At 39.9% G+C, this 25,154-nt stretch overlaps 2 protein-coding genes and 1 pseudogene across 2 annotated transcripts in view; 2 read left to right on the forward strand and 1 right to left on the reverse strand.

Annotated features, from left to right (window-relative positions):
• The window catches only part of LOC140925624 (uncharacterized), a 62,859-nt gene that overhangs the window by 3,475 nt on the left and 34,230 nt on the right, over positions 1–25,154 (forward strand). The gene's annotated exons all lie outside the window — the stretch shown is intronic.
• On the forward strand, positions 8,294–14,721 carry LOC140927288 (microfibril-associated glycoprotein 4-like; annotated as a pseudogene).
• On the reverse strand, positions 19,743–20,718 carry LOC140927290 (uncharacterized). Its single transcript, XM_073376912.1, has one exon. The coding sequence runs from the start codon at positions 20,553–20,555 to the stop codon at positions 19,743–19,745; it is 813 nt and encodes a 270-aa protein (XP_073233013.1). The 5' UTR covers positions 20,556–20,718.

Below are 25,154 nucleotides of genomic sequence, written 5' to 3' on the forward strand. Positions count from 1 at the left end.
ATGCGCTTAACTGTACTGCACGAATGATAGCGCGTTCTGCGCTCTCTAACTCAGTGACTTTTACTTCTCGTGTCAATTCTTCTTTGCAATGCTTCTTCTGTATTCGCGCTCTTAAACTTCTTACGTAATGTGTAAACAGAGCGATTGCTCGTTTCGCGCTATACCAGTCAGAGAAATACCTCACTCTCTCACACAGGCTTGCTTTCTCTGAATCGATTTGTGTGGTTGCCATGGTAACATGTTTCTTGACTTCGGGGTCGTTATTCTGGAGATCAAAGGTACCTTCACTGTGATCCTGGTTTATTGGCCACTGGTCTTCAGTCTTCCAAAGAAAGGCAGGTCCGTTGATCCAACGAGAATGTAACAACTCTTGAGACTTTACACCTCGCGAAGCCTCATCTGCAGGGTTCTGTTTTGATTCGACGTGGTTCCACTATTCAACTTGGTAACTTTGTAACTTTATTTGATTTACCACAAAATACAAATAACGATAAAACAAGACAGTTACACAAAAGCAAATGAAAGTGGCGAGGAAGCCCAAAAAGAAACCATGAGGCTTATAGACATTGGGCTCCCTTAAAGTAAAGCTGAAGTGCTATTTTGAATTTCTTGAACTCTGTTAGCCACGAATACATGAATCGCCTACTTTCATTCCTTATGTATCCAAGGACCACTTTGCTATCTGTCCAAAAGTACTCTTGGTCAATGTGATAACTCAGTTCCCGACGAAACTGCTTGCTAATCCTCAAAGAACAAACAGCGGCGGTGAGTTCCAGTCTCGTTACGGTTACAGGTTTCAGGGGGGCAACTCTCGATTTTCCCACGACTAAGGTGCAGTGAATCCTTTGCTGCTCATCAATCATTCTCAAATAACTACACTGACCGTAGCCTTTTACGCTTGTATCTGAGAAGTGGTGGAGTTCAGTGCGCACAACAGGACCAAAGTTCTCGGGCTTGAAACATCTCGAAAGTGAAATTTGCTGCAAATTTAACAGGTCTGCTCTCCACTTCTCCCACTTGATCTTTACATCGTCAGGTATCGGGTCATCCCAACTTACATCAAGGCGGCATAACTCCTGAAGTATTGACTTCCCGTCTAACAAGAGCGGAGTAACGAAGCCAAGTGGGTCAAAAATCGAACTTATCGTAGAAAGTATTCCTCTCCTAGTGCACGGCTTGTCCTGTAAGACGATGTTAAACTGAAAGCAGTCAGACTCAATACACCACCGCACACCAAGAGCACGTTCTAAGGGAAGCGAATCGAGGTCCAAATCGAGCTCTTTAACGCCATCTGCTTTATCTGACTCTGGTATTCTTCTGATGACGTCTTTACTATTCGACACGAATTTATGAAGGTTGAGACCTCCACTCTTGCACATTTGCTTCACATCTGAAATGAGCGTTACAGCTTCATCGATTGAGGGAACAGACTTGAGACCGTCATCAACGTAGAAGTCATTTCGAAGACAATCTGCGGCAGCAACACCAAATTCACTTTGATAGTCATTGGCAGTTGACTTCAAAGCAAAATTTGCACACCCCGGCGATGAAGTGGCTCCAAACAAAGGAACGGCCGTTCTATATTCTTCTGGTTCTCTAGTGACGTCACCGTCCTCCCACCAGAGGAATCGAAGTAAATCTCTGTGGCTTTCGTCTACTCTGACTTGGTGAAACATGGCTTCTATGTCGCACATAAAGGCGATGGATTTTTCTCGAAAGCGGCATAGTACCCCGGTTAAGTTGTTTGTCAAGTCAGGGCCTTGAAGCAGGTGATTGTTTAAAGATTCGCCTCTATGTTCCGCCGAGCAATCAAAACTACGCGAATTTTATTTGGGTTTCTTTGGATGGTAGACGGCCATAAGAAGATAGATCCTTCCTCTTACGAGAGTGTCCGTTAGTAGAGCTTCCACTGAATAAATTCTTTACCAAAGTGTAGATGTCTCGGGACCTCTTCTCGAATGAGACTCTTGTTAAGTTTGATTCTCGGAAGCCACCACTAAATTGTTCGCGTTCTGAGTGTTCACTTATCGCACGGGAGGTTTGATTGTAGTAGCATTCCTGATCATTGGACATAAAAACAAAAAATGAAGCTGTTAAATAAAGATTTAATTTACAATACAAGCACAAGATGACATGGAATCGAAGTTGGTGTAGTTGGTGGTCTTTCTATACGATAAATTTAAAGTTTATACCCGTTTAACACTTAATTCAATCCGCACTTAATTATAACCCTAAATACTAAAAATATTTGGTAAATAATTATACTCCAGGACTGAACACTAGCCCATTTGCACCCTACTAGATCGAGGTTTTATAAATATTGATATTCTTTACCTTAACTTTGCAGGAACTGCTGGCGACTCCCTTAGCTATCATCGTGGTATTACGTTCTCTACCAAAGATCAAGACAACGATCATAATCCCGATACCATCTGTGCCAAGAAATTCAAAGGAGCCTGGTGGTACAAACGTTGTCATGAATCTAATTTGAACGGTCTCTATCTTCGAGGCTACCATCACGAATTTGCTGTCGGTGTAAACTGGAAGGCATGGAAGGGTTACCATCACTCTTTTAAGCGAGCTGAGATGAAAATCAAGCCAGTTGGAATCTAGAGTAAACATTCAAAAAATGACATTTATAAATAAGTTAAGATAGTTCTTGAAACATAGCCAAAAAATAGTTCTACTGTTAACGGTTTCGACTCCTGACAAAAGTCTTTTTCATACCTAGCGCCAAATGGTACCAGGACTCTTAAACAGGCTCTTGTGGGTGTTGATTTTGGAAAACGAAGACATGCACAGTCACTCTTTCAAGCGCCGCCACGTCCCATTCACTTTAGTTCATTTCACCTTTATTCCTAGCTGAACGAATTCTTCCAAAAAATTGCCCCATGTCATGCAGGGAATCCGGATTAAGGAGTCCCGTAAATTTTTGCCTGTGGAATCTGGAACCCGGGAATTTTTTCTTGTGGAATCCGGAATCCTGGCTGGAATACAGCTCAAGGAATCCAGAAACTCATCAACAATTTGCTTACTTACTTATTTCATGGCCTTTTCCCAAACTGGTGTATTTTGAAGTATCTACAAAGAACGATTCTGCACTCTAGTTTTTACATTATATTACTCAAAAGTGTTAGGGCCTATCTTCATTAGCGAAAAAGCAATTAACTTAGACAAATTTTCTTTCATCACAAACGCATAACAAATGAGGATGGTTTGTCGTGATCACTTACAAATTTTGTCCAAGACTAGACAATCTTCAAAGGCGCCGCGGACAAAATTTTCCCTGGGACAAAACTGGACAAAATCGGGTACGATAAACAAAAATGTGTTTTTTTGTCAATCATCTGTTTTAAAGCCATTATTCTTTCATTAACAAATGCAAGTGATCTCAGATCTAACAGCGTGTTGAGAGTAAATAGTTTCCAGTGAGGATAATTTTTTTCTGAGCAAAAATTGACACCGTACAATTCTTGAGATAGATGCTTCAAAGACAAATCCGATTATGTCAAAAATCACAAACCTTGACCTTTTGAACCCGTTAAAGTAAAGTTTTGTTTCCTAAGAGGTCCGTTAAGGTGATTGACGGCAGCGAAAAACGCAATCGTCAGTTGGCTTTTGAACTTCAGAATTCGCACGTTTGTGAAAAGCGCAGTAATTTTAAAAGGATTAATACATGTAGTTAATTTGTTCAAGTAAATGAAATTTAAGTATCTTTATCACAGAACAGGTTGTAATTCTCATTAAGCAACTTTATAACAGTCCTTTTCACTTGATTAAAGTTTTTAGTGTTAAACTGTATTAGGAGCATTTTACGCTCACTATCTGCATTTCAACGTCACGAGAGATGCTGCATCATTTAATCCCTCCCCACCTCACCCCGCTCCTCACAATGTTATTATTTTTGGAAAAAAATGAACAGCTTTTCTGTTATTTAAAACAAAAAAATTGCAAGGATCACAATGAGAGCAGGGCATAAATAGAGAGGAGAAGTGTGACGTCATGTTACCATGGTAGCAAGATTTATGGATCTCAACTATCTTTTTTGTAGAAAAAAGTATGGTCTACCGTTTTGTTCCTGAGTGCAATCGATCATATGTCAATTTTTCGTTTTCTTCTGCCATATTTTCAGGACCATGGTTTGTTGAGATCCAGACATTTTTCTACCGTGGAAACGTTACGTGACGAGTTCTTCCCTCTATAGGCCCAGTTTGCAGCTCGTCAGTCACGTGGTACGAAATAGACCATGCTGGAAAGCAAGGATAGCACTGGGTAAAGACAAACAAAAAAATACAAAGCGCTCACGTACATCATTTAAAGTGGTGCTGAAATTCCTTTGTTTGCCTTGTCCTGTGCTTTTCTTGTGTCCGATGGCGTTTTTAGGCATTTTACTGAATAGCCAGAAAGGGTCCATTAGACTTTTTTATGTCATGCATGATTACGAAACAGGCATTGTTTGTGCTGAATTTTTCATATTGCCACAGATACAGTGACATTTGTGTTAATTAAGCGGAGACCCGCGGGCTACTAAATCTATTGTGACCGCTCCGGATTATCTAGGCGTTAAACCCAGGTTACTAGTTTTGGGATGGATGAATTCAAGTATGTTAGTTACTCGTAGCTCACACCTGTAACACAGGATCTCCTCTTAATATTGGGCGCACTTAATCACTTATGGAAAACGCAGAGTAAAACGCTTACACTGGCTCAAGGATCCCACACTAAGAAGTGAACTGAAATGATGTTATTTCAAATCCATATTATTATTTGAAAAATGAAAATATATTTGAAGTATTGTCCTAATAACACTTAAATGCCATTTTGATAGAACCGTTCATGTAAATAATAGTATGGATTATACTTAAATTATAAACTTGAGCTTCCTGTGGTACAGCAACTGTTTACTTTTTTTTTGTCTTCGTCCTCTGAAGAGAATGTGACTTGTTTGTTTGGTGTCGCAATCGATGTCATTTATTCCTGACACTCAGTTGTATCGTCGACTTCACCTTTAATTGTTAACTATATAGCTTATCCTATGGCACGTCATTCAATTTCATTTTTTTAAAAGTTGATTGAAATTTGAATTCCATGGCCTTGAAAATTTGACAACACCTCACCTGCAGTTATAAAGACAAACCTCTTTTAAAATGGCAAAGCCCCACCGCCGTTGAAATTAAATTCGCCACTTGAATAATTCCTCACAAATGCCTTACGGGTAGGCACTCTTAATTGGAAATGACCTCTGAAACAATACACCCACACTCAAATTAGGTTTGTAGCATTCTTTCCGGAAATTATCGTGCGAGCCTACACAGCTACTGCTGCACTGAACTAAAAACAGTGCCAAAAATTACTTTTCCGATTTTTTTTCTCCAATTATTCGGAGAGGTAAGTTCCTCTTCTGGTTCCATTACAGTTTTACCTTAATTTTAGCCTCTCCCTCCTTTAGGAATTACACCTGTTTACTCATACTCTCTGTCTGCTAATTTACGCTTAAAAATAGACCACTTCACGGTTTTTTCAACTTTTGATATGATCCACTTTGTGATAAATCCGTCGACAATGCTGAAAAGAGAAGCTAAAAAATGTAAAAATAATGCAATGGCCAATATTGTCGGAGTGTTGTATGCTAGCGGAGATATTGTCCCACAAGGTCGCAAATGTTTTTGGTGAATGGCAGCACCTTGCCCTCCACGTGATACAAACGTCCCACGCTTAAAATTTGGCGACTAATGGAGCTAAATCCTCGCTCGCTTTGGACGTATTACTTTTAAACTTTGCAAGTTTACTAATGTTAAGGGCCTCTGATCTTTTCAGCGGTGTTGATGAATCCTCGTCAAATAATCCTCGTCTAATTTTGAAAAAACCGTGGAAGAGTCTAATTAATTCACAAAATATTGGCACTTTTATATTGCATTGTTTGTATACTAGTGACAGAAGAAAGATAGAAAAAAAAAGACGGAAAAAAGGAACAGAGCATTTCTGATAAAGGAGACCACATTGTGACGTGTCTTGCTGAGGTAAGTTGTAACTTGCTGAGTATTTGGCATCCAATAATTAAATTTGATGACGAAAAAAAATACCCTTTTAATATGATAAAGCAGAAAGAAATTACTGATTTTATGTTTTGCCCTTTCACTTATAATCCAGCTAAATTTCCCTATTTACTAGACACCAATTCAAAGTCCGATGGGCAACGCTACAATAGGTCTACACGGCTTCTGGAATGGCAGGCCCGCGTTTTTTCTCTTTGCTAGCCATCATGCTGGAGTGTGTTGTTTGGGGAGCTTGGCTGAACTATATCGTTACTGCATATCAAGGTCAGGAAAAAAAACAAAACAAAGACAAAAACAGCGCTTAATTATTATGATCAGCTTCAAAATAATTTTGGCGATTATGTTTTTATGACGCCCAGATTTTTCAGGTAATTTCACTTGACATTAGTTAAGCAGTTTCGTCGTTTTCTTTATACAAGGCAGCTAGAATAACTTGAATTTACTTAATATTCACCTATTAACAGACGTTGTAATCAAAAGATGGTCATTTGGGGTTTGTAAAAACAAATTTTATCATTCTTTATCATTCTTTCTTGCTAGGTTACCCGTCCCTGCCTTGTGAGTGCTATGGTAACCCCTCTTGCTAAACATTGGGAGCGCCTTAGAATATCGTAACCAAAGACAAAGAAAAAGTCTCTTAATTTTCAGATCCTTCTCCACCTGCAGAAAATTTACTGCCATTTAGCCTGTCCTTTAGTAATGAGAATTTAATTTAAGAAGTAATCAACATTACATTTTACAGACACTTTCAGTTGCATGTAAATGTATCTTTACTTATTGGGCAGAAAAACACAAACGTTTTCTGGCACCAATCAGAAGTCAGAACGGCGGCGACCGTTTGGAACTGGTCTGGTAAGACATTGTCCCCAGGGGCTCTTCTCGCCGTTCTTTTCTTTTCTTCGTGCCATATTTTTCCGCCCGTTTAGACTTTCCCTCGCCCCCACTATCTGCCCCTGGGTCTCCGAGGATGGTCACTTGTCGGCTTAGAAAGCCAATTTTTTTATTTCACACGTCTGTTATGTCAAATCATGTGGTCGTTGTCGCATATTAACTGTTTGGGCGTATTAACGGAGTTTTCGTCTAAGAAATTTCATGCCGCTTCTCCGGGACGAAGCGAAGTATCCAAAATAGCTTAACTGAGGATCTCTTATAAATAAGAAGGCCAGCGTATAGGTTGTTCCACTATTATAATAGCAAAAAATAACTTGACGAACTTTCCCCGTTGAGATTTTATTTTCCAAATTCCAAGAATTTCCTGGGTATTAATGTTTTTAAAATGTGAAAACTTTTTCTTTCGTTACACCATCAAAATTGAACGCTTTTGAAAAAACTAATTATAATACCACCGTAAACAAAGGTTTTCTGAGCTTCTCGTTGAGGCGTCCTTGTAGTAATGATCTCGAAACAGCGACATTCCCCAAAATAACTATAAGGCTTCTTAATTATAATAATAATAATCTGAATAAATAAAATAATTAAATAATACTTTGATAATTAGACACTTTGTTAATCCTTAAAAATTTAAAAGAAGAGTTTTATAAACTTCGAACTGTATATTGGCTTTTGAGAGATCAGAGATACCACAATTCGACCTTCCTTTTTGTAAGCAATCATGTCTAAAGCCTTTTCTTTGACAAGTTATCAATAACTGATGTTTTGCGCAACCATGCAGCAGGTGAATTTCCACTCGCCTTCTTCGCAGTTGATATCGCGCCTTTTCAGGAATTCTGTTGCCTTACTATAAAACTGCGGTCCGTTCACCAGAGGACGGAGTCTCACCAAGAAGCTATAGGTTTCTTTCTCCTAGATTTTACACAATTAAGGGGCGAGACGGGCGATGACAAAAAACGTATTTCAGTTGTATTTGTGATAAGTACATATAATATCTGCTTTTACTATGTGGGACAAATATTCAAGAGTGAAGAGCAAGAGAAAATATATATAATTATACTTTTATATCGTTCTCTTTTTTTTTTCTCGCACGCGATGTCACAAAAGAGTGAAACACTTAGTCGTTTTTTGTAAAGCCAACACTGAACCAATAATCGGTCACAATTGCTGACACTTTATTAACCTTAAAAATATCTGTCTCGGTTGAATGTGGTCAACAAAACTGCTACATTACATTTTTGCCATCAGTCAGAGCTTTCTACCTTGAGCAGCAAGTGTCTGTAAATTTTTCCGTCCGATGTGCAAGGAGATATGTCTAGACCAATATAATGCGCTCTTAAGACGGAATGTATCTCTTTGTTATAATTGCTGTCGATATAAGCTGCCGTCTTCGGTCACTCAAGAGTTCTGAAAACAAAGTCGGTTATAAGAATCGCCCCACAGGTAAGGGAATCCAATACATTCTGGGATTCTGGATTCCATGCCCTAGATTCCGAATTCTCTGTCAGTGGAATGGTATTCCGGACTCCAATTGTTAGTAGGAGTCCAGATTCCTTGAGCTGTATTTCTGATTCCAAAGTCCAGGATTCCGGATTCCAGAAGGGAAAATTTCCTGGTTTCAGAATCCGGATTCCCTTATATGGAGTTTAGTTATTTTTAGTCCCGTGAGGGACTGAGAGCTAGTTAATTGAAATCTTGCGCACTCATTTGCAAAGGCGTGGGATTGCCAAATTAGTGCACTCTTCTAGAATGTTGACTTCAACACTGATAAGTAGTCGGTCAAACTCTTTTCTACGTTTTAACTAGTTTTTATTTTGAAAATCCCTATCTTAGGTGATTGTGGTCAAAACAACCGACGCATTACATTTCTGACACCAGCCAGAGGTTTTTACCTTGAAGGGCATGTGATTTCAAATCATTCAGTGGAACTAAATCTAGACTGCCAAGATCAATGCGCCCTTGCTAGAGAATGTGTTTCGTATAATATTGGTCCAATGATAAACACCAGGATGGCCTGTGAACTGAGTAACTCAGATCACTTGCAACCCCCAGAGGATCTCAAACCAAGAAAAGACTGGACCTACAGAGGCACAGAGGTATTTATCCCCTCCCAGATGAATTTTAAGCCATTTCATCATGTAGTGGTGGATTTATGATGATTCTAAGCCAGTGATGAAAAAGATCTTAAAAGAAACTGTTAAAAGAAACTGTTTTCCTTTTAACAGAATCCTTGCGCCACTGAGCCCTGCCTGAACAACGGAACGTGCTACATGGATATACCGTGAAGAAGTACATTTGCGCATGCCTAGCTGGCTTCAAAGGTGAAAACTGCGAGATAAAAGGTACTCTCAACAGAACTAAAACCTACCTGAGGGGTTAGGGGGTTATCACTAAGGGTTTTTGCTCGCCCTCAATTTTTCTTCCTTTTTTTTTTTTTTAAAAGTTAAAGTGATACAAAAGAGAATAACGCAAAAATCAACACATAGTTTGCGATATTTATTCCTTTTCTTTCCAGTGGACACTGATCTACGACGATTTTTCCAAGTAGGGAAACGATTAAACAGCAAAGGGGGTCTATATACTTAGCCTGTGTACAGATGCCCCCTCAGTAAAGCAATTCCCCTTTGCCGACTTTTTACTAAGGGGAGGGGCGTCTGAACACAGGCTAAATATAGTGACTGTGACCGAACACAGCCGATGGGAATGGGGGGAGGGTTGAAGGGGGAGGGGCGGATGGACACTCTAAAAATGACTTGATGTCTTGGTACTACTGCACACCGTATTAGCGATCTACTACAATCCGTTTGTCTATAAGAGATGTTTTATTTAAATATAGTTGGTAGTAAATATGGTGGCTGCTAAGATCACGGCTATCATATTGCGTTAAAGTGATAAAGCTTGGAAACGCTACACTGTTCATTCATGCAGTTAATTCAAGTTCGCAGAAATTGTGCTGATGTCTATGAAGCCGGTTTTCGAACCAGTGGTGTCTACACTATCGACCCTGATGATGCTGGAGCCTTTGATGTGTACTGTGACCAAAAAACAGCCGGTGGCGGATGGACTGTGTTCCAAAAGAGACTGGACGGCTCGGTAGATTTCTATCGCGGCTGGGACGACTACAAACGAGGCTTTGGAAATCTGAATGGTGAATTTTGGCTCGGGCTGGACAAGATTCATCGCCTGACGAAAGGACGCAGCAAGCTTCGGGTTGATCTGGAAGACTTCGATAACCAAACAGCTTACGCTGAATACGACTCATTTGCTGTTGATGATGAACAGAGCAAGTACAAGCTGGAACGTCTTGGACAATATGCTGGTAAGACACAACACCACAGTTAAAAAATTAAAGAAATAATAATGAAGTTCCACGCCGTCGTAAGATCAGTGCAACAATTTACAGTTTATATTTTACATTCCAATTTTAAGGAGGCCTAGCTTCAGCTACATGCTCAATAATTTCTGAATTTTCATAATAACCACCAGCATTTCTCGAATAATGTTCCAACAAGAGAGAATAATCGGTCAGAGAGGCAATCTTAGCCCGGTAGCCGAGATATGTGATTTTCACTAAAGTTATATTTAGAGGCTGGATTAAACGGAAATCTATTTCCTGGAACGTCCGCACATTTAAATTAATTCTTTGAAACGTCACCACCAAGTCCACCACGATTAACGCCCAGTCCAAAATAATTCGTTTTCGTTTGAAAATGTATTATTTCGCTCTGTTAAGGCCTGCCTTCCACACTAATACCCTGAGCATTTTCATCCAAAACGCATCGATTTCAGAACGCTTTTGAAAGTAACGCATAGCGTGGATGGTCGAAAACGCATCAAAATGAAAACGATGACGTCATATGTACCAAAATATCGCATGGGCGTGTATTTGTAGCATGCGCATAGGGTTCAAATTACGTCACAACGTGCAATTCTACCGTTTAGTGAACGTTTTAGTGTGGACGGTCAAAAACACATCAAAACGGTAGCTTTGGACTCGAATCGATTGATGTGTTTTCGCTGACAACAAAAACGCATTAGTGTGTACAGGGCCTTTTTGCGACACACCAAGAGAGCGTAATAACCTCCCTATCCGACAACACTGAATAAAAGTTTGTGGACCTCTCCAGAAACCAACTTCCGATAAATTTGAAGCGTTTAATTGGTGTAAAAATAATTTAGTGAAATTCGCATATTCCAAGGGCGAGAATGGGTGTTTCTGTAATGAAATCAGTACATTAACAGTAAATTATGTACGTGTAATTAGTCATCATTATGTAGGTCACTAATCTGATATTCTTAGCCTTGGCTGAATGGAATAAACACAAGATCATACACAGATCAGTCTGATTGATATCTCCGAAACTGGTACCGAGACCCGGGATTGAACCAGGGACCTTCAGAAACTGGTGCCGAGACCCGGGACGCGAATCGTCCACTATCATCAACAAAACTTATCAAGAAAACCAACAGCACGGACAAAATCTCCAAAAGATCAGTATTAAGCTTATCCTCAAAGCTATACGACCCCTTGGGATTTGTGGAACCTGTGACAGTAAAAGCGAAAATAATGATGCAGGAACTATGGAAACACAACCTAACATGGGACAAAGAACTTCCAACACTTCACGACCAAGCATGGTACTAAGGTTCAAACTGGTCTGAACACCCTCTATGCCGAGTTTCTCTTTCACTTGGGTGGTAACGAAGGTCGTGTCACTTGCATCGTCTAGGAGTGCGTACACCTTTATTTGCTTTTCGGGATTAGCCTTGTGAAACAGATCTACCATTGACTATTCGACAATTGGTGATCAAGCTTGCGTTGCCCGGGACTGAGCTGTGTGCCGCGCTAATCGCGTTTGAATTTGATGATTCGGGAGCTGGCTTGCTTTCACTCCTGGCTTCCCTTTGAGGCTATTTCTTCTTCGGTTGAAGAACGCTCGATTTTGCTTTCGTGTCTGGCTGTGGGTAGCTGGATTTGAGTTTTACTCCATGGAGGAGTGTGTGATGGCGCCTTCCGCATTCTTCACAAGTGAATCTTTCAAGACAACCCGCTGACATGTGACCCCTTTTAAAGCAGCCGTAACAAAGTCCCTTTTCAGAATGACATCACTGCGCTAGTCTACTGACTTCTTCAAGAAACTGCTGCATTTAACGAGTGAGTGCTGGCCTTCGCAGAGAGTACTGACTAAAGAACGAAACTAAACAATATAACAAAAGAAATCACTTACATATCGGTCCCGCTTGTACCAAAGGTTAAGACAAATCACAAAGCGATGTCACGACGCGAATCCTACTTGACTTTTCCTGCCCAAAAGGACGCTAACGTGCGCTTTTATACCCGCGTGGGGACGCCGAAATATCTCATTACAAAACCAATAGAAAATAAGGTAAACATTGTAACTACGCTAACAACTAACGACTAGCAACTTGTTCTTATGTCTTGTCCTTTACATTTTTCAATGGACAAAACCCCGATATCACAGCAGTTGTTATTGCACTTGGTACTGTAAACTACTATTGTACTTTTCTGCTGACCATGCTCAAGAGACCATATATGGTCTCTTGCAAGCCTTTAGCAGATCCCGATTCCAAGCCTCTGATTAACGCAAATTACTTTTAAATGTCAAGTGGCAAGTGTCGGGAGAAGACGACAAATAAAGAAGCTCGTTCTTATTATGCTAGGGAGAAAGTGTGCGAAACATGTTAACCAACTTACAAAGCTTCAGGCGAAAGAATCGTCGATCCTGGCTCTGTAAAATAATGTAGTTTTTCAGCTCGTTGTTCGACAGGCCAGTGGCCTTTATCTTTGCCCAAAGAGAACTCAATCTGATCTCGTTTTGCTACTTAAAACTTGATCAAAATTCTCAAAAAGTCTGGCCTTTTGCAGGTACCTTTTTTTGAATAGTTCAGGCCCAGCTTACTCCATCCGCAGTGAGCTTTTAAACTGCTTACAATAATGTCATGGGGTAACTCAACCGAATATAATCGAAACTGATCTACATCAGTAAGAGGATTAAGTGAGATGGTGAGGTATACAACTAGAGGTCATGTGGCTGAAAAGAGTTGGTCAACTGGTGCTACCAAGGCGACGACTGAGAAAAAGCTAGCTAGTGCAAACCCCATTTATTCTGAGTCGATCAGCCAATCTTACTGACATTTCTTTTTGTGTGAATAAAATTTTGCTAAATGGAATTGATCTCGTTTTAAAAGGAACAGGGCAAAAAACAAAAAGTGCTTGGTTTGTTACGGAAACGTGACGGATATAAGAAACTTCCCGTTTCCGTCGAGTTTACAAAATACAGTCGACTCCCGATAACTCGAACCTTCAAGGGAAATCGACAAAAAGGTTCGAGTTACCGGGAGTGCGAAGAAAATAGCCGAGAGTAAGGTAAAAAACAGTTTTTACTGCACGGTAAACATTTTAATCACCTTTAATTGTAGAAATGTCAAGTGAAAATTAAAAGATACTTTTAGATTATAAATCAGAACGTAACGTAACAAAACATAGCCTAAATAGAACATGCGTTTTACTCTTTTGAGAGGAAAAGCTGCTTCACGTTAGCCTGTGAAAATCTACAACACGTCAATAGGAAATCCAAAATTCAATGTTTCGGACGCCAGTAGACGGCTTTTTTCCCGACTTTTTAAGGGCTCAAAACATGGTTCGAGTTATCGAGGGTAAAATTATATAGAAAATGACCTGAAGGGAAACGAAAATTGGTTCGAGTTAGCGGGAGTTCGAGTTATCGAGGGTTCGAGTTACCAAGGGTAAAATTACAGTGAATGTATGACGGAAATCCAGGGGAAATCGATTTTGGTTCGACTTAGCGCGAGGTTCGAGTAAGCGAGGGTTCGAGTTATCGGGAGTCCACTGTACAGAAAAAAGTTATTTCGTCCTGTGAAACGCTCTGTATGTGAGCCGTCTAAAGTGTAACTATTATGATCGAAATGATGATGACTAATGGAACTGCATTTTATTCAGGTTATATCCGGAACAACTGTGTAAACTAGAAAGTTTCACCCGTTTACCTTCACTTACAAGGAAAAATTACGCCAAGTCAATGTTCAGATAAAATAACTAAAGATTAAAGAGTGTGATAAGTAGACTGTAACATAGTTAGGGTTAAATGCACTCTTTGTAACGGTAACAATGCCCGTTTTACTTATTTGGAGTGCTGCTACTACTCTCTCACTTTCCCGCCGAAACGTCTAAAGAAAGGTTATTTAGGACCATTAATAAGAATTTATGGTAAGAAATGTGGTTCTTATTTATCTTTTTAGGAACTGCTGGTGACTCTCTTGCATTGCATCATAATATGTCATTCTCCACCAAAGATCAAGACAATGACCAAGATCCTAGCGGTAGCTGTGCCATTGCATTTGAGGGAGCCTGGTGGTACACTGCTTGTCATGCCTCCAACTTAAATGGTCGCTATCTTAATGGGAGTCACTCCTCTTATGCCAACGGTGTAAACTGGTATCACTGGAAAGGCCATCATTACTCCGCCAAACGGGCTGAAATGAAAACCAAACCAGCAGAAGCCTAATCCGTACAGTTGAGCCCTGTATACAGACACTGAAGGGACAAAGCAACTACTATGGAGATTTCCGTTTTAAAGAGGTCACCACGATAACGCCACTTGTCACATTCAAGACTCCGCTGATAGCTTTATATGTAGCCTGAACATGTAACAAGCACTATTGAGGGCGCTCAGAAGGGCTCTGGTACTCGCAACCCAAAACCCGCCTGGATGACCCAAATAACGTCTGTTGCTCACAGGCTATAGTCTTAAGTGTTAGGCAACGAAATAGTACGTCCATTATTGTTTATAAACTGTATCTAAATTGATTAATATACAGTAGTGAAACACTGAAGGCCATTTAAACGAAAAAATAAATGTAAAATAAAACGACGCGTCTCGGATAAGATACGTCGCTTACATAAGACGGGCATTTCCAGTTTCAGTAACCTGCCTCCCATAATAAAATAAACGGTTGCGCCGTTAGCATGTAGCATACTATAATGATAGTTTTTTTCAAACTTTATTGTTTGCTTTTAACTAAATCTTTTCTGCTGGTAATCTCTTGTCAGACCTGGTGATAGGGATAGATCTGCTTGGTCAGTGCTTTGAATTGTTGCTGGCGAGACTTTCAAATTTTTCGGGTGGAAGAATTTTATTTTTTTTTTCTTTTCTTGCTAGAAATTCGGTGCACTTTTTGCGCTTTTCAGCAAGTTGTTTATCACATATGTGTTCATTTTAAGCTGAAATTACAATAAAAATGCAGGTGAAACAGCATTCAAATGCCACATGCGTTTCTGTCTTACCTTGTTAGTTGCGTTTATAATTGTCAGCCCTATTGTAAGGTTACAGTGTGCTCATACACCTTTATTTTACATCTTCTTCGACCATTGAGGAAATTTCTGCAAGCTCTTATCTAATAGATTTCCCACGATTTTCTGAAGTTTAATTTTTTACATTTGATTACCCAGCCTAGGCTATTTTTCGTGGAAAAAGGAAGCCTAAAAGTTTTGGATTCGAAAATGTGATGGGGAGAGGGATCAGAAAAATTCTCACTTTTGTAAAACGTTTTAACGTTTTCATATTGGATCTCAAATTTTTGGTAAATAAATATTGAAGAGCTCAAGAATTTCTAAAAGAATCAAGTTCCTCTAGGATGACCAAAGAGACTAAATTTTATAGCTTCGCTTAGAATGCATTTTTAGACATCTAAAAGTACTCTGCCTTATTCTGCCGGCAGAATGCTCGCCTCAAAAATCGCTTATTCTGCTAGAAATTTTACCGGCAGAATTTATGCAAGAAGCCTTGTGTGTGTGTGCTTCTATTGTTGTGTATGTCAGAAGTCGCCCAAGGTAAGGTAATCTGGAATCCGGGTAATTTTATTTATGGAATCAGGAATATTGGAATTCGGAATTCAGTTCAAGGAATCCGAAATTCCGCTAACAATTGCAATCCGGAATATAAGTTCTATTGACAAAGAATCCGCAATCCAGTTCCTGGAATCCAAGGCAGTCCTGTATGACAAAAGCGCTTGGTGACAACCGTGACCAGCGGAGTACCACAAGACTAGTGCTCAGTCTGCTAACGTTCGAAGGGGCTAGTGAAGTATTGTAATGCGGATGCCTGCCTCAAATCTACGCCTTTTGAAAAAGCTTTTGCTACAAAGGTTTCATCTAAAAATTGGATTGCCAGTTTTACAAATAAAGGGCCTTACAAGAATGGCCGTAGATGGAGAAGGCTTGCAGAGCAAAGTCACTTTAAACGATGGCTATAAAATACCTCTCTTCGGTCTTGGAGTGTTCAAGGCTTTGGGTGATGATGGAAAGGAGGCCGTGAAGTTTGCTCTGCAGAACGGATACAGAATGATTGATGTACAGCTGCTCTCTACGGGTAAGCATGTAACATTGCGTTGTGAACCACTCGATCATATGATTAAAGAGAAAACTGAAATTAAGGGACGTCGTGTAAATCGTCCGAGAACATCTGATTACCGTTGCATGAAGTACCCTTAGTATTGCCTATAGTGAAGTTACACAATAGGACGGGAGAGAACCGTGTGTTTAATACAGTACCGTTCAAAAGTAAGTTGACAGTCTGTTGCGAGTCTCTATTCTCGACTCGATTCACGATTCTCGATTCCATCCTCTTGCCAAAGTTTCGAAATGGTCCCATTTCATGTTATGACCAGTTGACGTGGCATTGTCACGTGCTTCCACATTTAAATTTTTGTTGTTATTCACACGGGTATTCAACGGTTTACTCAAGATGTATGTTGGAACATACGAAACGTCGAATTAAAGTCTTTTTTCTTTCCAGACATGCGTGTATGTTTCTTTATATTTATCACCTCAATTTGCTTACGTTTCTTATTTTAAAAACTAAGATGGCCAAAAACAAAAGTATCTACGATCAAGTTTTCAAAAATCACAATTTCAATCCGAATTAAAAGTACTTCTTCAAGTTCGTGCATGGCTTTGTATATGCCGCCATGTGTGTGATTTTTGTATGTTCTTTGAATGTTTTGAACTGTAATTTTTATCTTTCTCGCAATTTAGTGGCAGTTCCCACTGACTGAATTTCGATAAATTTCTTGACACAGCTCCGCTAAGAAGTACAGTATGTTGCCCAGTATCCGGCCACTTCAGTTAGAACATCACAATAACTTTCTTTTCTTAGCCGCAAGAATTCTGAAATTTGGCCCAGAGACAATTTATTTAGTCCTTAATATCATAATGACGACAGACAGGTTAGAGTGTTATGTAGGGTGCGTCAAGTCCGCGTTGAAAGCTTTCCGGCATCACTGGCGAACTTAAGCAAAATTCACTAAGTCAGAAGGAATTGAAGCCATCAGTTACGTAATTTCGTGAAGGTGCGATTGTCTTAGACTTAGACTTCTAGGCCGTGCCATATCATTGTTATTCTCAAACAACAGAACTCTTTTCTGTTAATTATTTCTTCCACTCCGGCCAGTGTTGTTAAAAATTAGTGCCAGTTCAGCAACATAACGCTGGAGAAACCTCCTCAGCGAAATAATTATAAGCACCTGTCTTCAGCTTGTAGGGAAAAGCCAAAATTTTAAAGAAGTAAACCAGAATAAGCTCCGGCAAATTGATACAAAAGAGAGCCGTCTTTGCTCGGTCGCCTGAAGCATCAGATTTACGACAGTACCAGGCCTTTTCCGTCTCACGCTAAGCACTGTAAAACGAAGAAAAAATTCTGTTGATTTAAGAAATGCGGAATACTAATCAAAAGTATTTTCGAAAATGGGCACATTATAAGTAAACATGCTGTAAGAACGTTTCCGTTTAATTAACACAAAATTTGTCGTTCTGATCAGTAAACTCGACTGGAATTTCATTCGCGTTTTAGTCGAGTTCATGGAGTTTTTTAAGCGGTTCTCTTAGCTTTTGTCGTCGTATTTTGGTTGTTTAACATTGGGCAAGAACAGGGAATGAGTTTTAACACGTACTCGGAAAATACAAACAATATATTTGTTGTGTCTATTTTCACAAAAAGACCAAACTTATAAACCTTAAACACCAATGCAATTTGCCTTAGACTTCATTGAATACTAATTTTATGCTTTAATGGACGTCATACTCATGCCAAGCGCTATTGTTGTTCGCTGTTATGTACAAGGTTTAGCATTTGCAGTCATTATATTTAGTGCCTGTGGGGAGAAAAATGACTGGTATCTACGTTTGAGTTCAAACTAGTCATTTTCACCGAGAGAAGATTCACTCTACAAAGAATTGAAGATTAAAATTAGAGCAGCTATTACAAAATCTCCAAAACAAGCTAAAACGGTTAATCGTATTTTTTCTAAAAAAAACTTTCCAGGAAAAGCATTTACCTTTACCTTAAAATTTCAATCAACAGAGTTAAAAGATCCGTTTTAAATTACAGGACAGCTTTTTTTCATTAACTGTTACAGAGAATAAACAAAGTTTAAACCGTGAGTAACTAGGACGTTCGAGAGGCCCTACCGCGTAACATTAATGTTTTATTACTTCATCATCCGACTGACCTTCTCGTTGGCAAACTAATTAAAAGAAAAGGATGTCGAAAAGACATGTTAACTCCTTTTTAAAAATCCACGAGTGATTCTTTTATCTGTGTGAACTCAGACGTTACTAAATTATTTAATATTACTTCATTCTAATCGGGCATTGAAAACGGAAAATCATTCTTCAATTTATTTATACAAGACTCTTTTCAAAAATTGTAACATCCAACATACCATTTACCGTAACATTTTTTTGTTTGTTTGTTCGCTTTCTTTACAAGCCCGCCCGCCAGTAGCTGCTGTAGCGGGCCACAGTCTCGTACAATTGAATCCCCAAGAAGGTGACAGGACTGACACTTGGCTGGGCGGTCTCTTTCTACCGAGTACAAAAAACAAGATCTGTACTCTGTACTTGTTACAAACACGTCACGGTCTTTCCTGTCGCGTCCCCTGTCGCGCGTCGTCAAAAGGCGATCGATCGATCCAGAGCAACCTAGTCAGGAGGCAGCTCGCCAAAAAACGATTTTCGCTAAACATTTTGAGTAGAAGCAGGCAACATAGCTCAAAATCTTCGTCTTTCCATCCTGATTAAGAATTGTGCTGTTGCCCACTCCAGATGTTATGATATCAGTCATTAAGCGGGTTTTTTGTCTAGGCCCTCGTTCCTGTAGAATGAAAACGAGGCTGAACTGTAACATTTATATAAACCCAATAAAAAATGCACAATACGATGGGGAAATAGCTGAATCTTTGCTACTTGACGTTTAGAGCTCGATAGACAGTAGTGTGGGAGATAGAATGCGTCACGTGATCAGTTATGAAGAGTCACGTGACTTTCCAATAAAATCGATTTTAAAGCATAAAAGTCGCTCTATTCACACTTTTCTTTAATATAGTTTTCAACTTACTGACGTTTCTCACCTCGATTTACACATCCAACGATAAAAACACAAAAATGCAATAGGTGATCAGCTATGATGGGTCACGTGATGTAATGAAATCATTCTATTTTCAGGCATCCTATAGCGTTTCCAACCTATGTAACATTTCCCATGAGTTAGGATTTTTCATGTAAAAAGATGAACTTTCTTCTACTTGGCCGCACAGTTTAAGCCAGAAATACAAGCTTATAAACCACAAGCAAAGTATCTTATATCACACAAGACCACCATGTGACTTCCACCTTATCAAAGTTATAGGTCATGCTTCATTCGCGTCTGATGCAGTGTTCCTGTCGCTTCTGCACCTGTCGCCACATTTACATGCCTTTTAACAGCAAAGAGATAGTTGAACGCAAGTGCAGCGTCGGTTTACACAGCATACGCCTTCTCGAGAGCACCCACAGTATGCTAACTGGAAACACGCCGCTGACACTTCTTCTCGCGTCATTAACTTTGGCTTCAGAAGGCCTTCACTGTAGTACCATCCGCTGTCTTCAGGCTTTGGGAGAGAAGGACATGGTTCCAGCGCTTTATTCCATACGATGTTCTGATAGTTTGCCCGCTTTATGTGGAGAATCAGTGCATCTTGAGTCGGAGCTCGAGGTAGGGCGTCGAGATCTTTCTTGGATTTGCGAAACGCTGCTGCTCTTTCTTTGTTGATTTCCACCTCTTGTGTTCCCGGATTGTAGAGTTTGCACACAAAGGCTTCAGCTTTGGCAAGAACGTCAGCACTGATTTGGCTTTCTTCTCCAAGGCGTTCCAAGAGGTCAGGTGCATCTTCGAAGACTTTCCGTGCCGATGCCTTGCCCACACCATAGAACTGGCTTGTCGTATCACAGCCAGTAATGGCATGAAATGCCAGAAGCGACTTCCTCTTCTCCTCGGAGAGCGGGATTCTGTGAACTGGTATGTAACGCTTTTGTCTTGATGTACCGGCAAACATCCATATCTCTTGACAAAGCTGCTCTCGGTGTGCCAAAAGGAGGACAAGAACGTCCGTATCACGACACACAATGTTGACTTGCTTGTACCCTCTTGCTGCTGCGTCTCGGGCGTGCAGTACTATTCTAGTATCTGCCTCCTCATGATCTGATGCGAGCTCTCTTATATCTAGTCGTGATGTGTCAGATGACCACACCATCAGTGTATCCTTGAAGCCTCCATTGATCACCAGCTCTCGCCCAGGAGGCGCGCTGTAACTCTCCGAGATTTCAGTCGAGAGGAAATGAGCTAGGCTAGCCTTGTTATCTTCTAGAATGATGAACCTGTCCCAGTTTCCAATTCTCTGATCTCTGTTATCCACATTGCGGGTTCATCAAGACATGTATTCTTTTCTTATTCTTCTGTATTCTTTTTCTCCTTGCGCTTGTCTGTGGTTCCTCCTTTTATCGAGTTTTTGACATATCTGTCAAATAGCACGTCAACCCTTGTAGAACTGTCCGCAAAATGGGAAGTGACATGACGAAGAAATCGGTCACTCCACTCACCAAAGGTTTTTGCTCGTGAAGAGTTGGCAAGGGACTGAGCAGCTGCCATTCCATCAATAATAGTGCATGTCTGACTCCTGCTGATGGGCATTTGGCTCTTACAGACATTTCGTTGTAAAATGGTACCAAGATCCGACTTCCCTGCTTCTCGTAGACTTCCGTATAAGGAAGCAAGTAACTTTGGGAATGGAGCAAGCTCGCTTTGAAGCAACGTATTCACATCTACATCACGACCGGATTCCAAGACTACTATCACCCTTCTTAAGAGATCTTTGTCTGCTTTCATGGCGATTGACTTGCTCTTATCAACTGACACTGGTACAGTGTAAAGTGTCTCAAAGGTTTTCACCTTCTGTTGCTTTAGAGTGTCATGGAACTTTATTTCTTTCTTGAATAGCCTGGTTTCAACGAACTCTTTGATGACTTTCTTACCAGTTTCCCCAACGCTTGTTTAATGGCGTTACTTGCCACATCTCCAGTGGTAACTACAAATAAGTCAGACGTACATCGGAAGACCTCTTATTTCGTAAACTGCGCCTCCAGCTTAGCTACATCTTCTTCATCCTGTCGCATTCTGGCTTTTCCCAGATCTTTGGCGCTAGTGTATTCTCGTTCTAAGACGTTAAACATCTCTTTAGTGTCTTCTGACAGCTTGGCGCGCTCATTGTAGGTAAGACACCAGCGATCTCGAGCCGAGTATGTCCTCGTAATTCCAACAAGGCCTCCAGCTACCTTTCCAGATTTGTTTACATGCTCCAGTGCTTGGTCGTCGGGAATTTGATTGAAGGTGCTGGCTGTCTCCTTTGTGACAAATTCGCCACCCTCAAATGCCTGCTGGACCTCAGGGGCAGTCTGCGGAAGCATCTTCATGTCTGCAAGAAATATTACGCCCCATCTGGTGTAATTCGAGTGGTCGAAAGCCGTAAAATAGGGTAGCATTTTGGAGAACGAAAAGAGATACAGATCCCACTAATAATTCCTGAAGAGCTTACTGAAACAATTAATCAATCACGCTATTCACACAGCTAAGACTAATTCAGTATCTATTCAATGGTTGTTATCTAGTCACGTGACCCATCATAGCTGACCACCTATTGCATTTTTGTGTTTTTATTGTTGGATGTGTAAATCGAGGTGAGAAACGTCAGTAAGTTGAAAACTATATTAAAGAAAAGTGTGAATAGAGCGACTTTTATGCTTTAAAATCGATTTTATTGGAAAGTCACGTGACTATTCATAAATGATCACGTGACGCATTTTATCTCCCACACTACTGTCTATCGAGCCTTACACGTCATGTAGCCAAGATTCAGCTATTTCCCCAACGTATTGAGCACTATTTATTGGGTTTATATAAATGTTACAGTTCAGCCTCGTTTTCATGCTGCAGGAGCGAGGGCCTAGACACAAAACCCGCTTAATGACAGATATCATAACATTTGGAGTGGGCAACAGCACAATTCTTAATCAGGATGACCAGATGAAGATTTTAAGCCATGTTGCCTGCTTCTACTCAAAATGTTCAACGAAAATGAAAAATGAGGTAAATAAGTAAATTGGTAAATAAATATTGAAGAGCTCAAGAATTTCTAAAAGAATCAAGTTCCCCTTGGATGACCAAAGAGACTAAATTTTAAAGCTTCGCTTAGAATGCATTTTTAGACATCTAAAAGTACTCTGGATAGCCTTACAAGTGTTTTCAATGCATTTAGGAGGAAACCCGCTTTGTTGGGTGCATATAAGATGGTCGTTAACTATACAGGGGTCGGACGCCATAGCAGGTTTAAAATCCAGTAGATTTTGCATATACTCATCTTAGTTCTGGCTAGAAAATAATCCGGTTCCATTTATCTTGAAGGCAACTGAAAATACCCTCTTTGAACGGTCGGCATGCCGTTAGGAAACGTCCTCCAAAGTGGGGGTGTTTAAAAAGGGACCTTTTCTTGGTAGTGGAGGGAAAACGGTGGCTTCATCTTTGGGAAGGAGACACCCGTGCTGGAAGTAACACTTTCTTCGTCTGCAGTGTTTTTTCTGCCCTCTTTTCCCTCCTGAAACAGTTCTTCTAAGTTGGCATAATCAAATAATGAAATTTTGTCAAAATAACGCCTACTCCAGTCAATGATAGCCTCTGGCACACCGGCCTCTATCCAAACGTCGAATTCCCTACAATCATATATTAACCTATTGTGATCGCGTTTGTGTTAGGCTTGGATAAATTCTACTCATGAAATGGCTTATTCTGCCTGCCGGCAGTGCTCGTAAAAATCGCTTATTCTGCTCAAAAATCTGGTCGGACACCCTTATTCTGCTCGAATTCTGCTCGGTATCTGAAAAAAACTTTAGGCCCTCCGGGCCGTATTCAGTTTTTTTTGCAAATGTAGAATGGAACCTGGGCCTTACTCCTAAAAACTAATTGGATAAATCATTATGCGTAATAAGAGTTTAATGTGAGTGCCGAAACGAGGTTGGCGTTGTAGCTATTAAATAATCAAATCATTCACAAGGCCTTTCCATTTGTTTTTTACTGTTGTTTAAAACTTTTCTTACCACTGAAGTATGCATATCATTAGTGCCTCTGATTTTCCCTTATTCTGCTCGAAAATGCCTTTTTTTTTTCTGCCGGCAGAACGCACGCCTCAAAAATCACTTATCCTGCTCGAAATTCTACCGGCAGAATTTTTCCAAACAAAGTGTGTGTGTTTGTGTGTGTGCTCCTAATTCTGCGCGTGTATGTCAGAAGTCGCCCCACATAAGGTAATCTGGCATCCGGGAAATTTTTACTTCGGCGGAGCGCAAAGTAAAGGATTTGCGACCCTCAGGAATGCATCAAAGTTGACATTTTTGGAACAAGATTAAGCATGCAAAGTCTGTAGTAGTGCCAGTTCAGCAACAGAACGCTGGAGAAACCTCCTCAGCGAAATAATTAAGCACCTGTCTTAAGCTTGTAGGGGAAAGCCAAAATTTTAAAGAAGTGAACTAGAATAAGCTCCTGCAAATTGATACAAAAGTGAGCCGTCTTTGCTCGGACGCCTGAAGCATCAGATTTACGACAGTGCCAGCCTTTTCCCTCTGACGCTAAGCATTGTAAAAGGAAGAAAACATTCTTGTTGATTTAAGAAATGTATTTTCGAAAATGGGCACATTATAAGTAAACATGCTGTAAGGAACGTTTCTCCGTTTAATTGACCCAAAATTTGTCGTTCTGATGAGCAAACTCGACTGAAATTTCATTCGCGTTTTAGTCGAGTTCATGGAGTTTTTTGAGCTGTTCTCTCAGCTTTTGTCGTCGTATTTTGGTTGTTTAACATTGGGCAGGAAAATAAATGAAGAAAACATGCAGAGAATGAGTTTTAACACGTACTCAGAAAATACAAACAATGTATTTGTTGTGTCTATTTTCACAAAAAGACCAAACTTATAAACCTTAAACACCAATGCAATAATTTGCCCTAGACTTCATTGAATACTAATTTTATGCTTTAATGGACGTCATACTCATGCCAAGCGCTATTGTTGTTCGCTGTTATTTACAAGGTTTACAATTTACAGTCATTATATTTGGTGCCTGTGGGGGAACAAATGACTGGTATCTACGTTTGAGTTCAAACTAGTCATTTTCACCGAGAGAAGATTCACTCTACAAAGAATTGAAGATTAAAATTAGAGCAACTATTACAAAATCTCCAAAACAAGCTAAAATGGTTAATCGTATTTTTTTTCTAAAAAACTTTTCAGGAAAAGCATTTACCTTTACCTTAAAATTTCAATCAACAGAGTTAAAAGATCCGTTTTAAATTACAGGCCAGCTTTTTTTCATTAACTGTTACAGAGAATAAACAAAGTTTAAACCGTGAGTAACTAGGACGTTCGAGAGGCCCTACCGCGTAACATTAATGTTTTATTACTTCATCATCCGACTGACCTTCTCGTTGGCAAACTAATTTAAAGAAAAGGATGTCGAAAAGACAACTTAATTCCTTTTTAAAAATCCACGAGTGATTCTTTTATCTGTGTGAACTCAGACGTTACTAAATTATTTAATATTTATACTTCATTCTAATCGGGCATTGAAAACGGAAAATCATTCTTCAATTTATTTATACAAGACTCTTTTCAAAAATTGTAACATCCTATTTTCACTATATATATACTACGAAAGTACTGACGAAAATCCATGTATACTGCAGTGCAGAAAAGAGTAGTTATTCTAGGAAGTAAGCAAGAACGAACCTGGAGAACCCATCAGTCACCAT

Source organism: Porites lutea, chromosome 2 (genome assembly GCF_958299795.1).
Source record: "Porites lutea chromosome 2, jaPorLute2.1, whole genome shotgun sequence".
NCBI classification, from domain to species: domain Eukaryota; kingdom Metazoa; phylum Cnidaria; class Anthozoa; order Scleractinia; family Poritidae; genus Porites; species Porites lutea.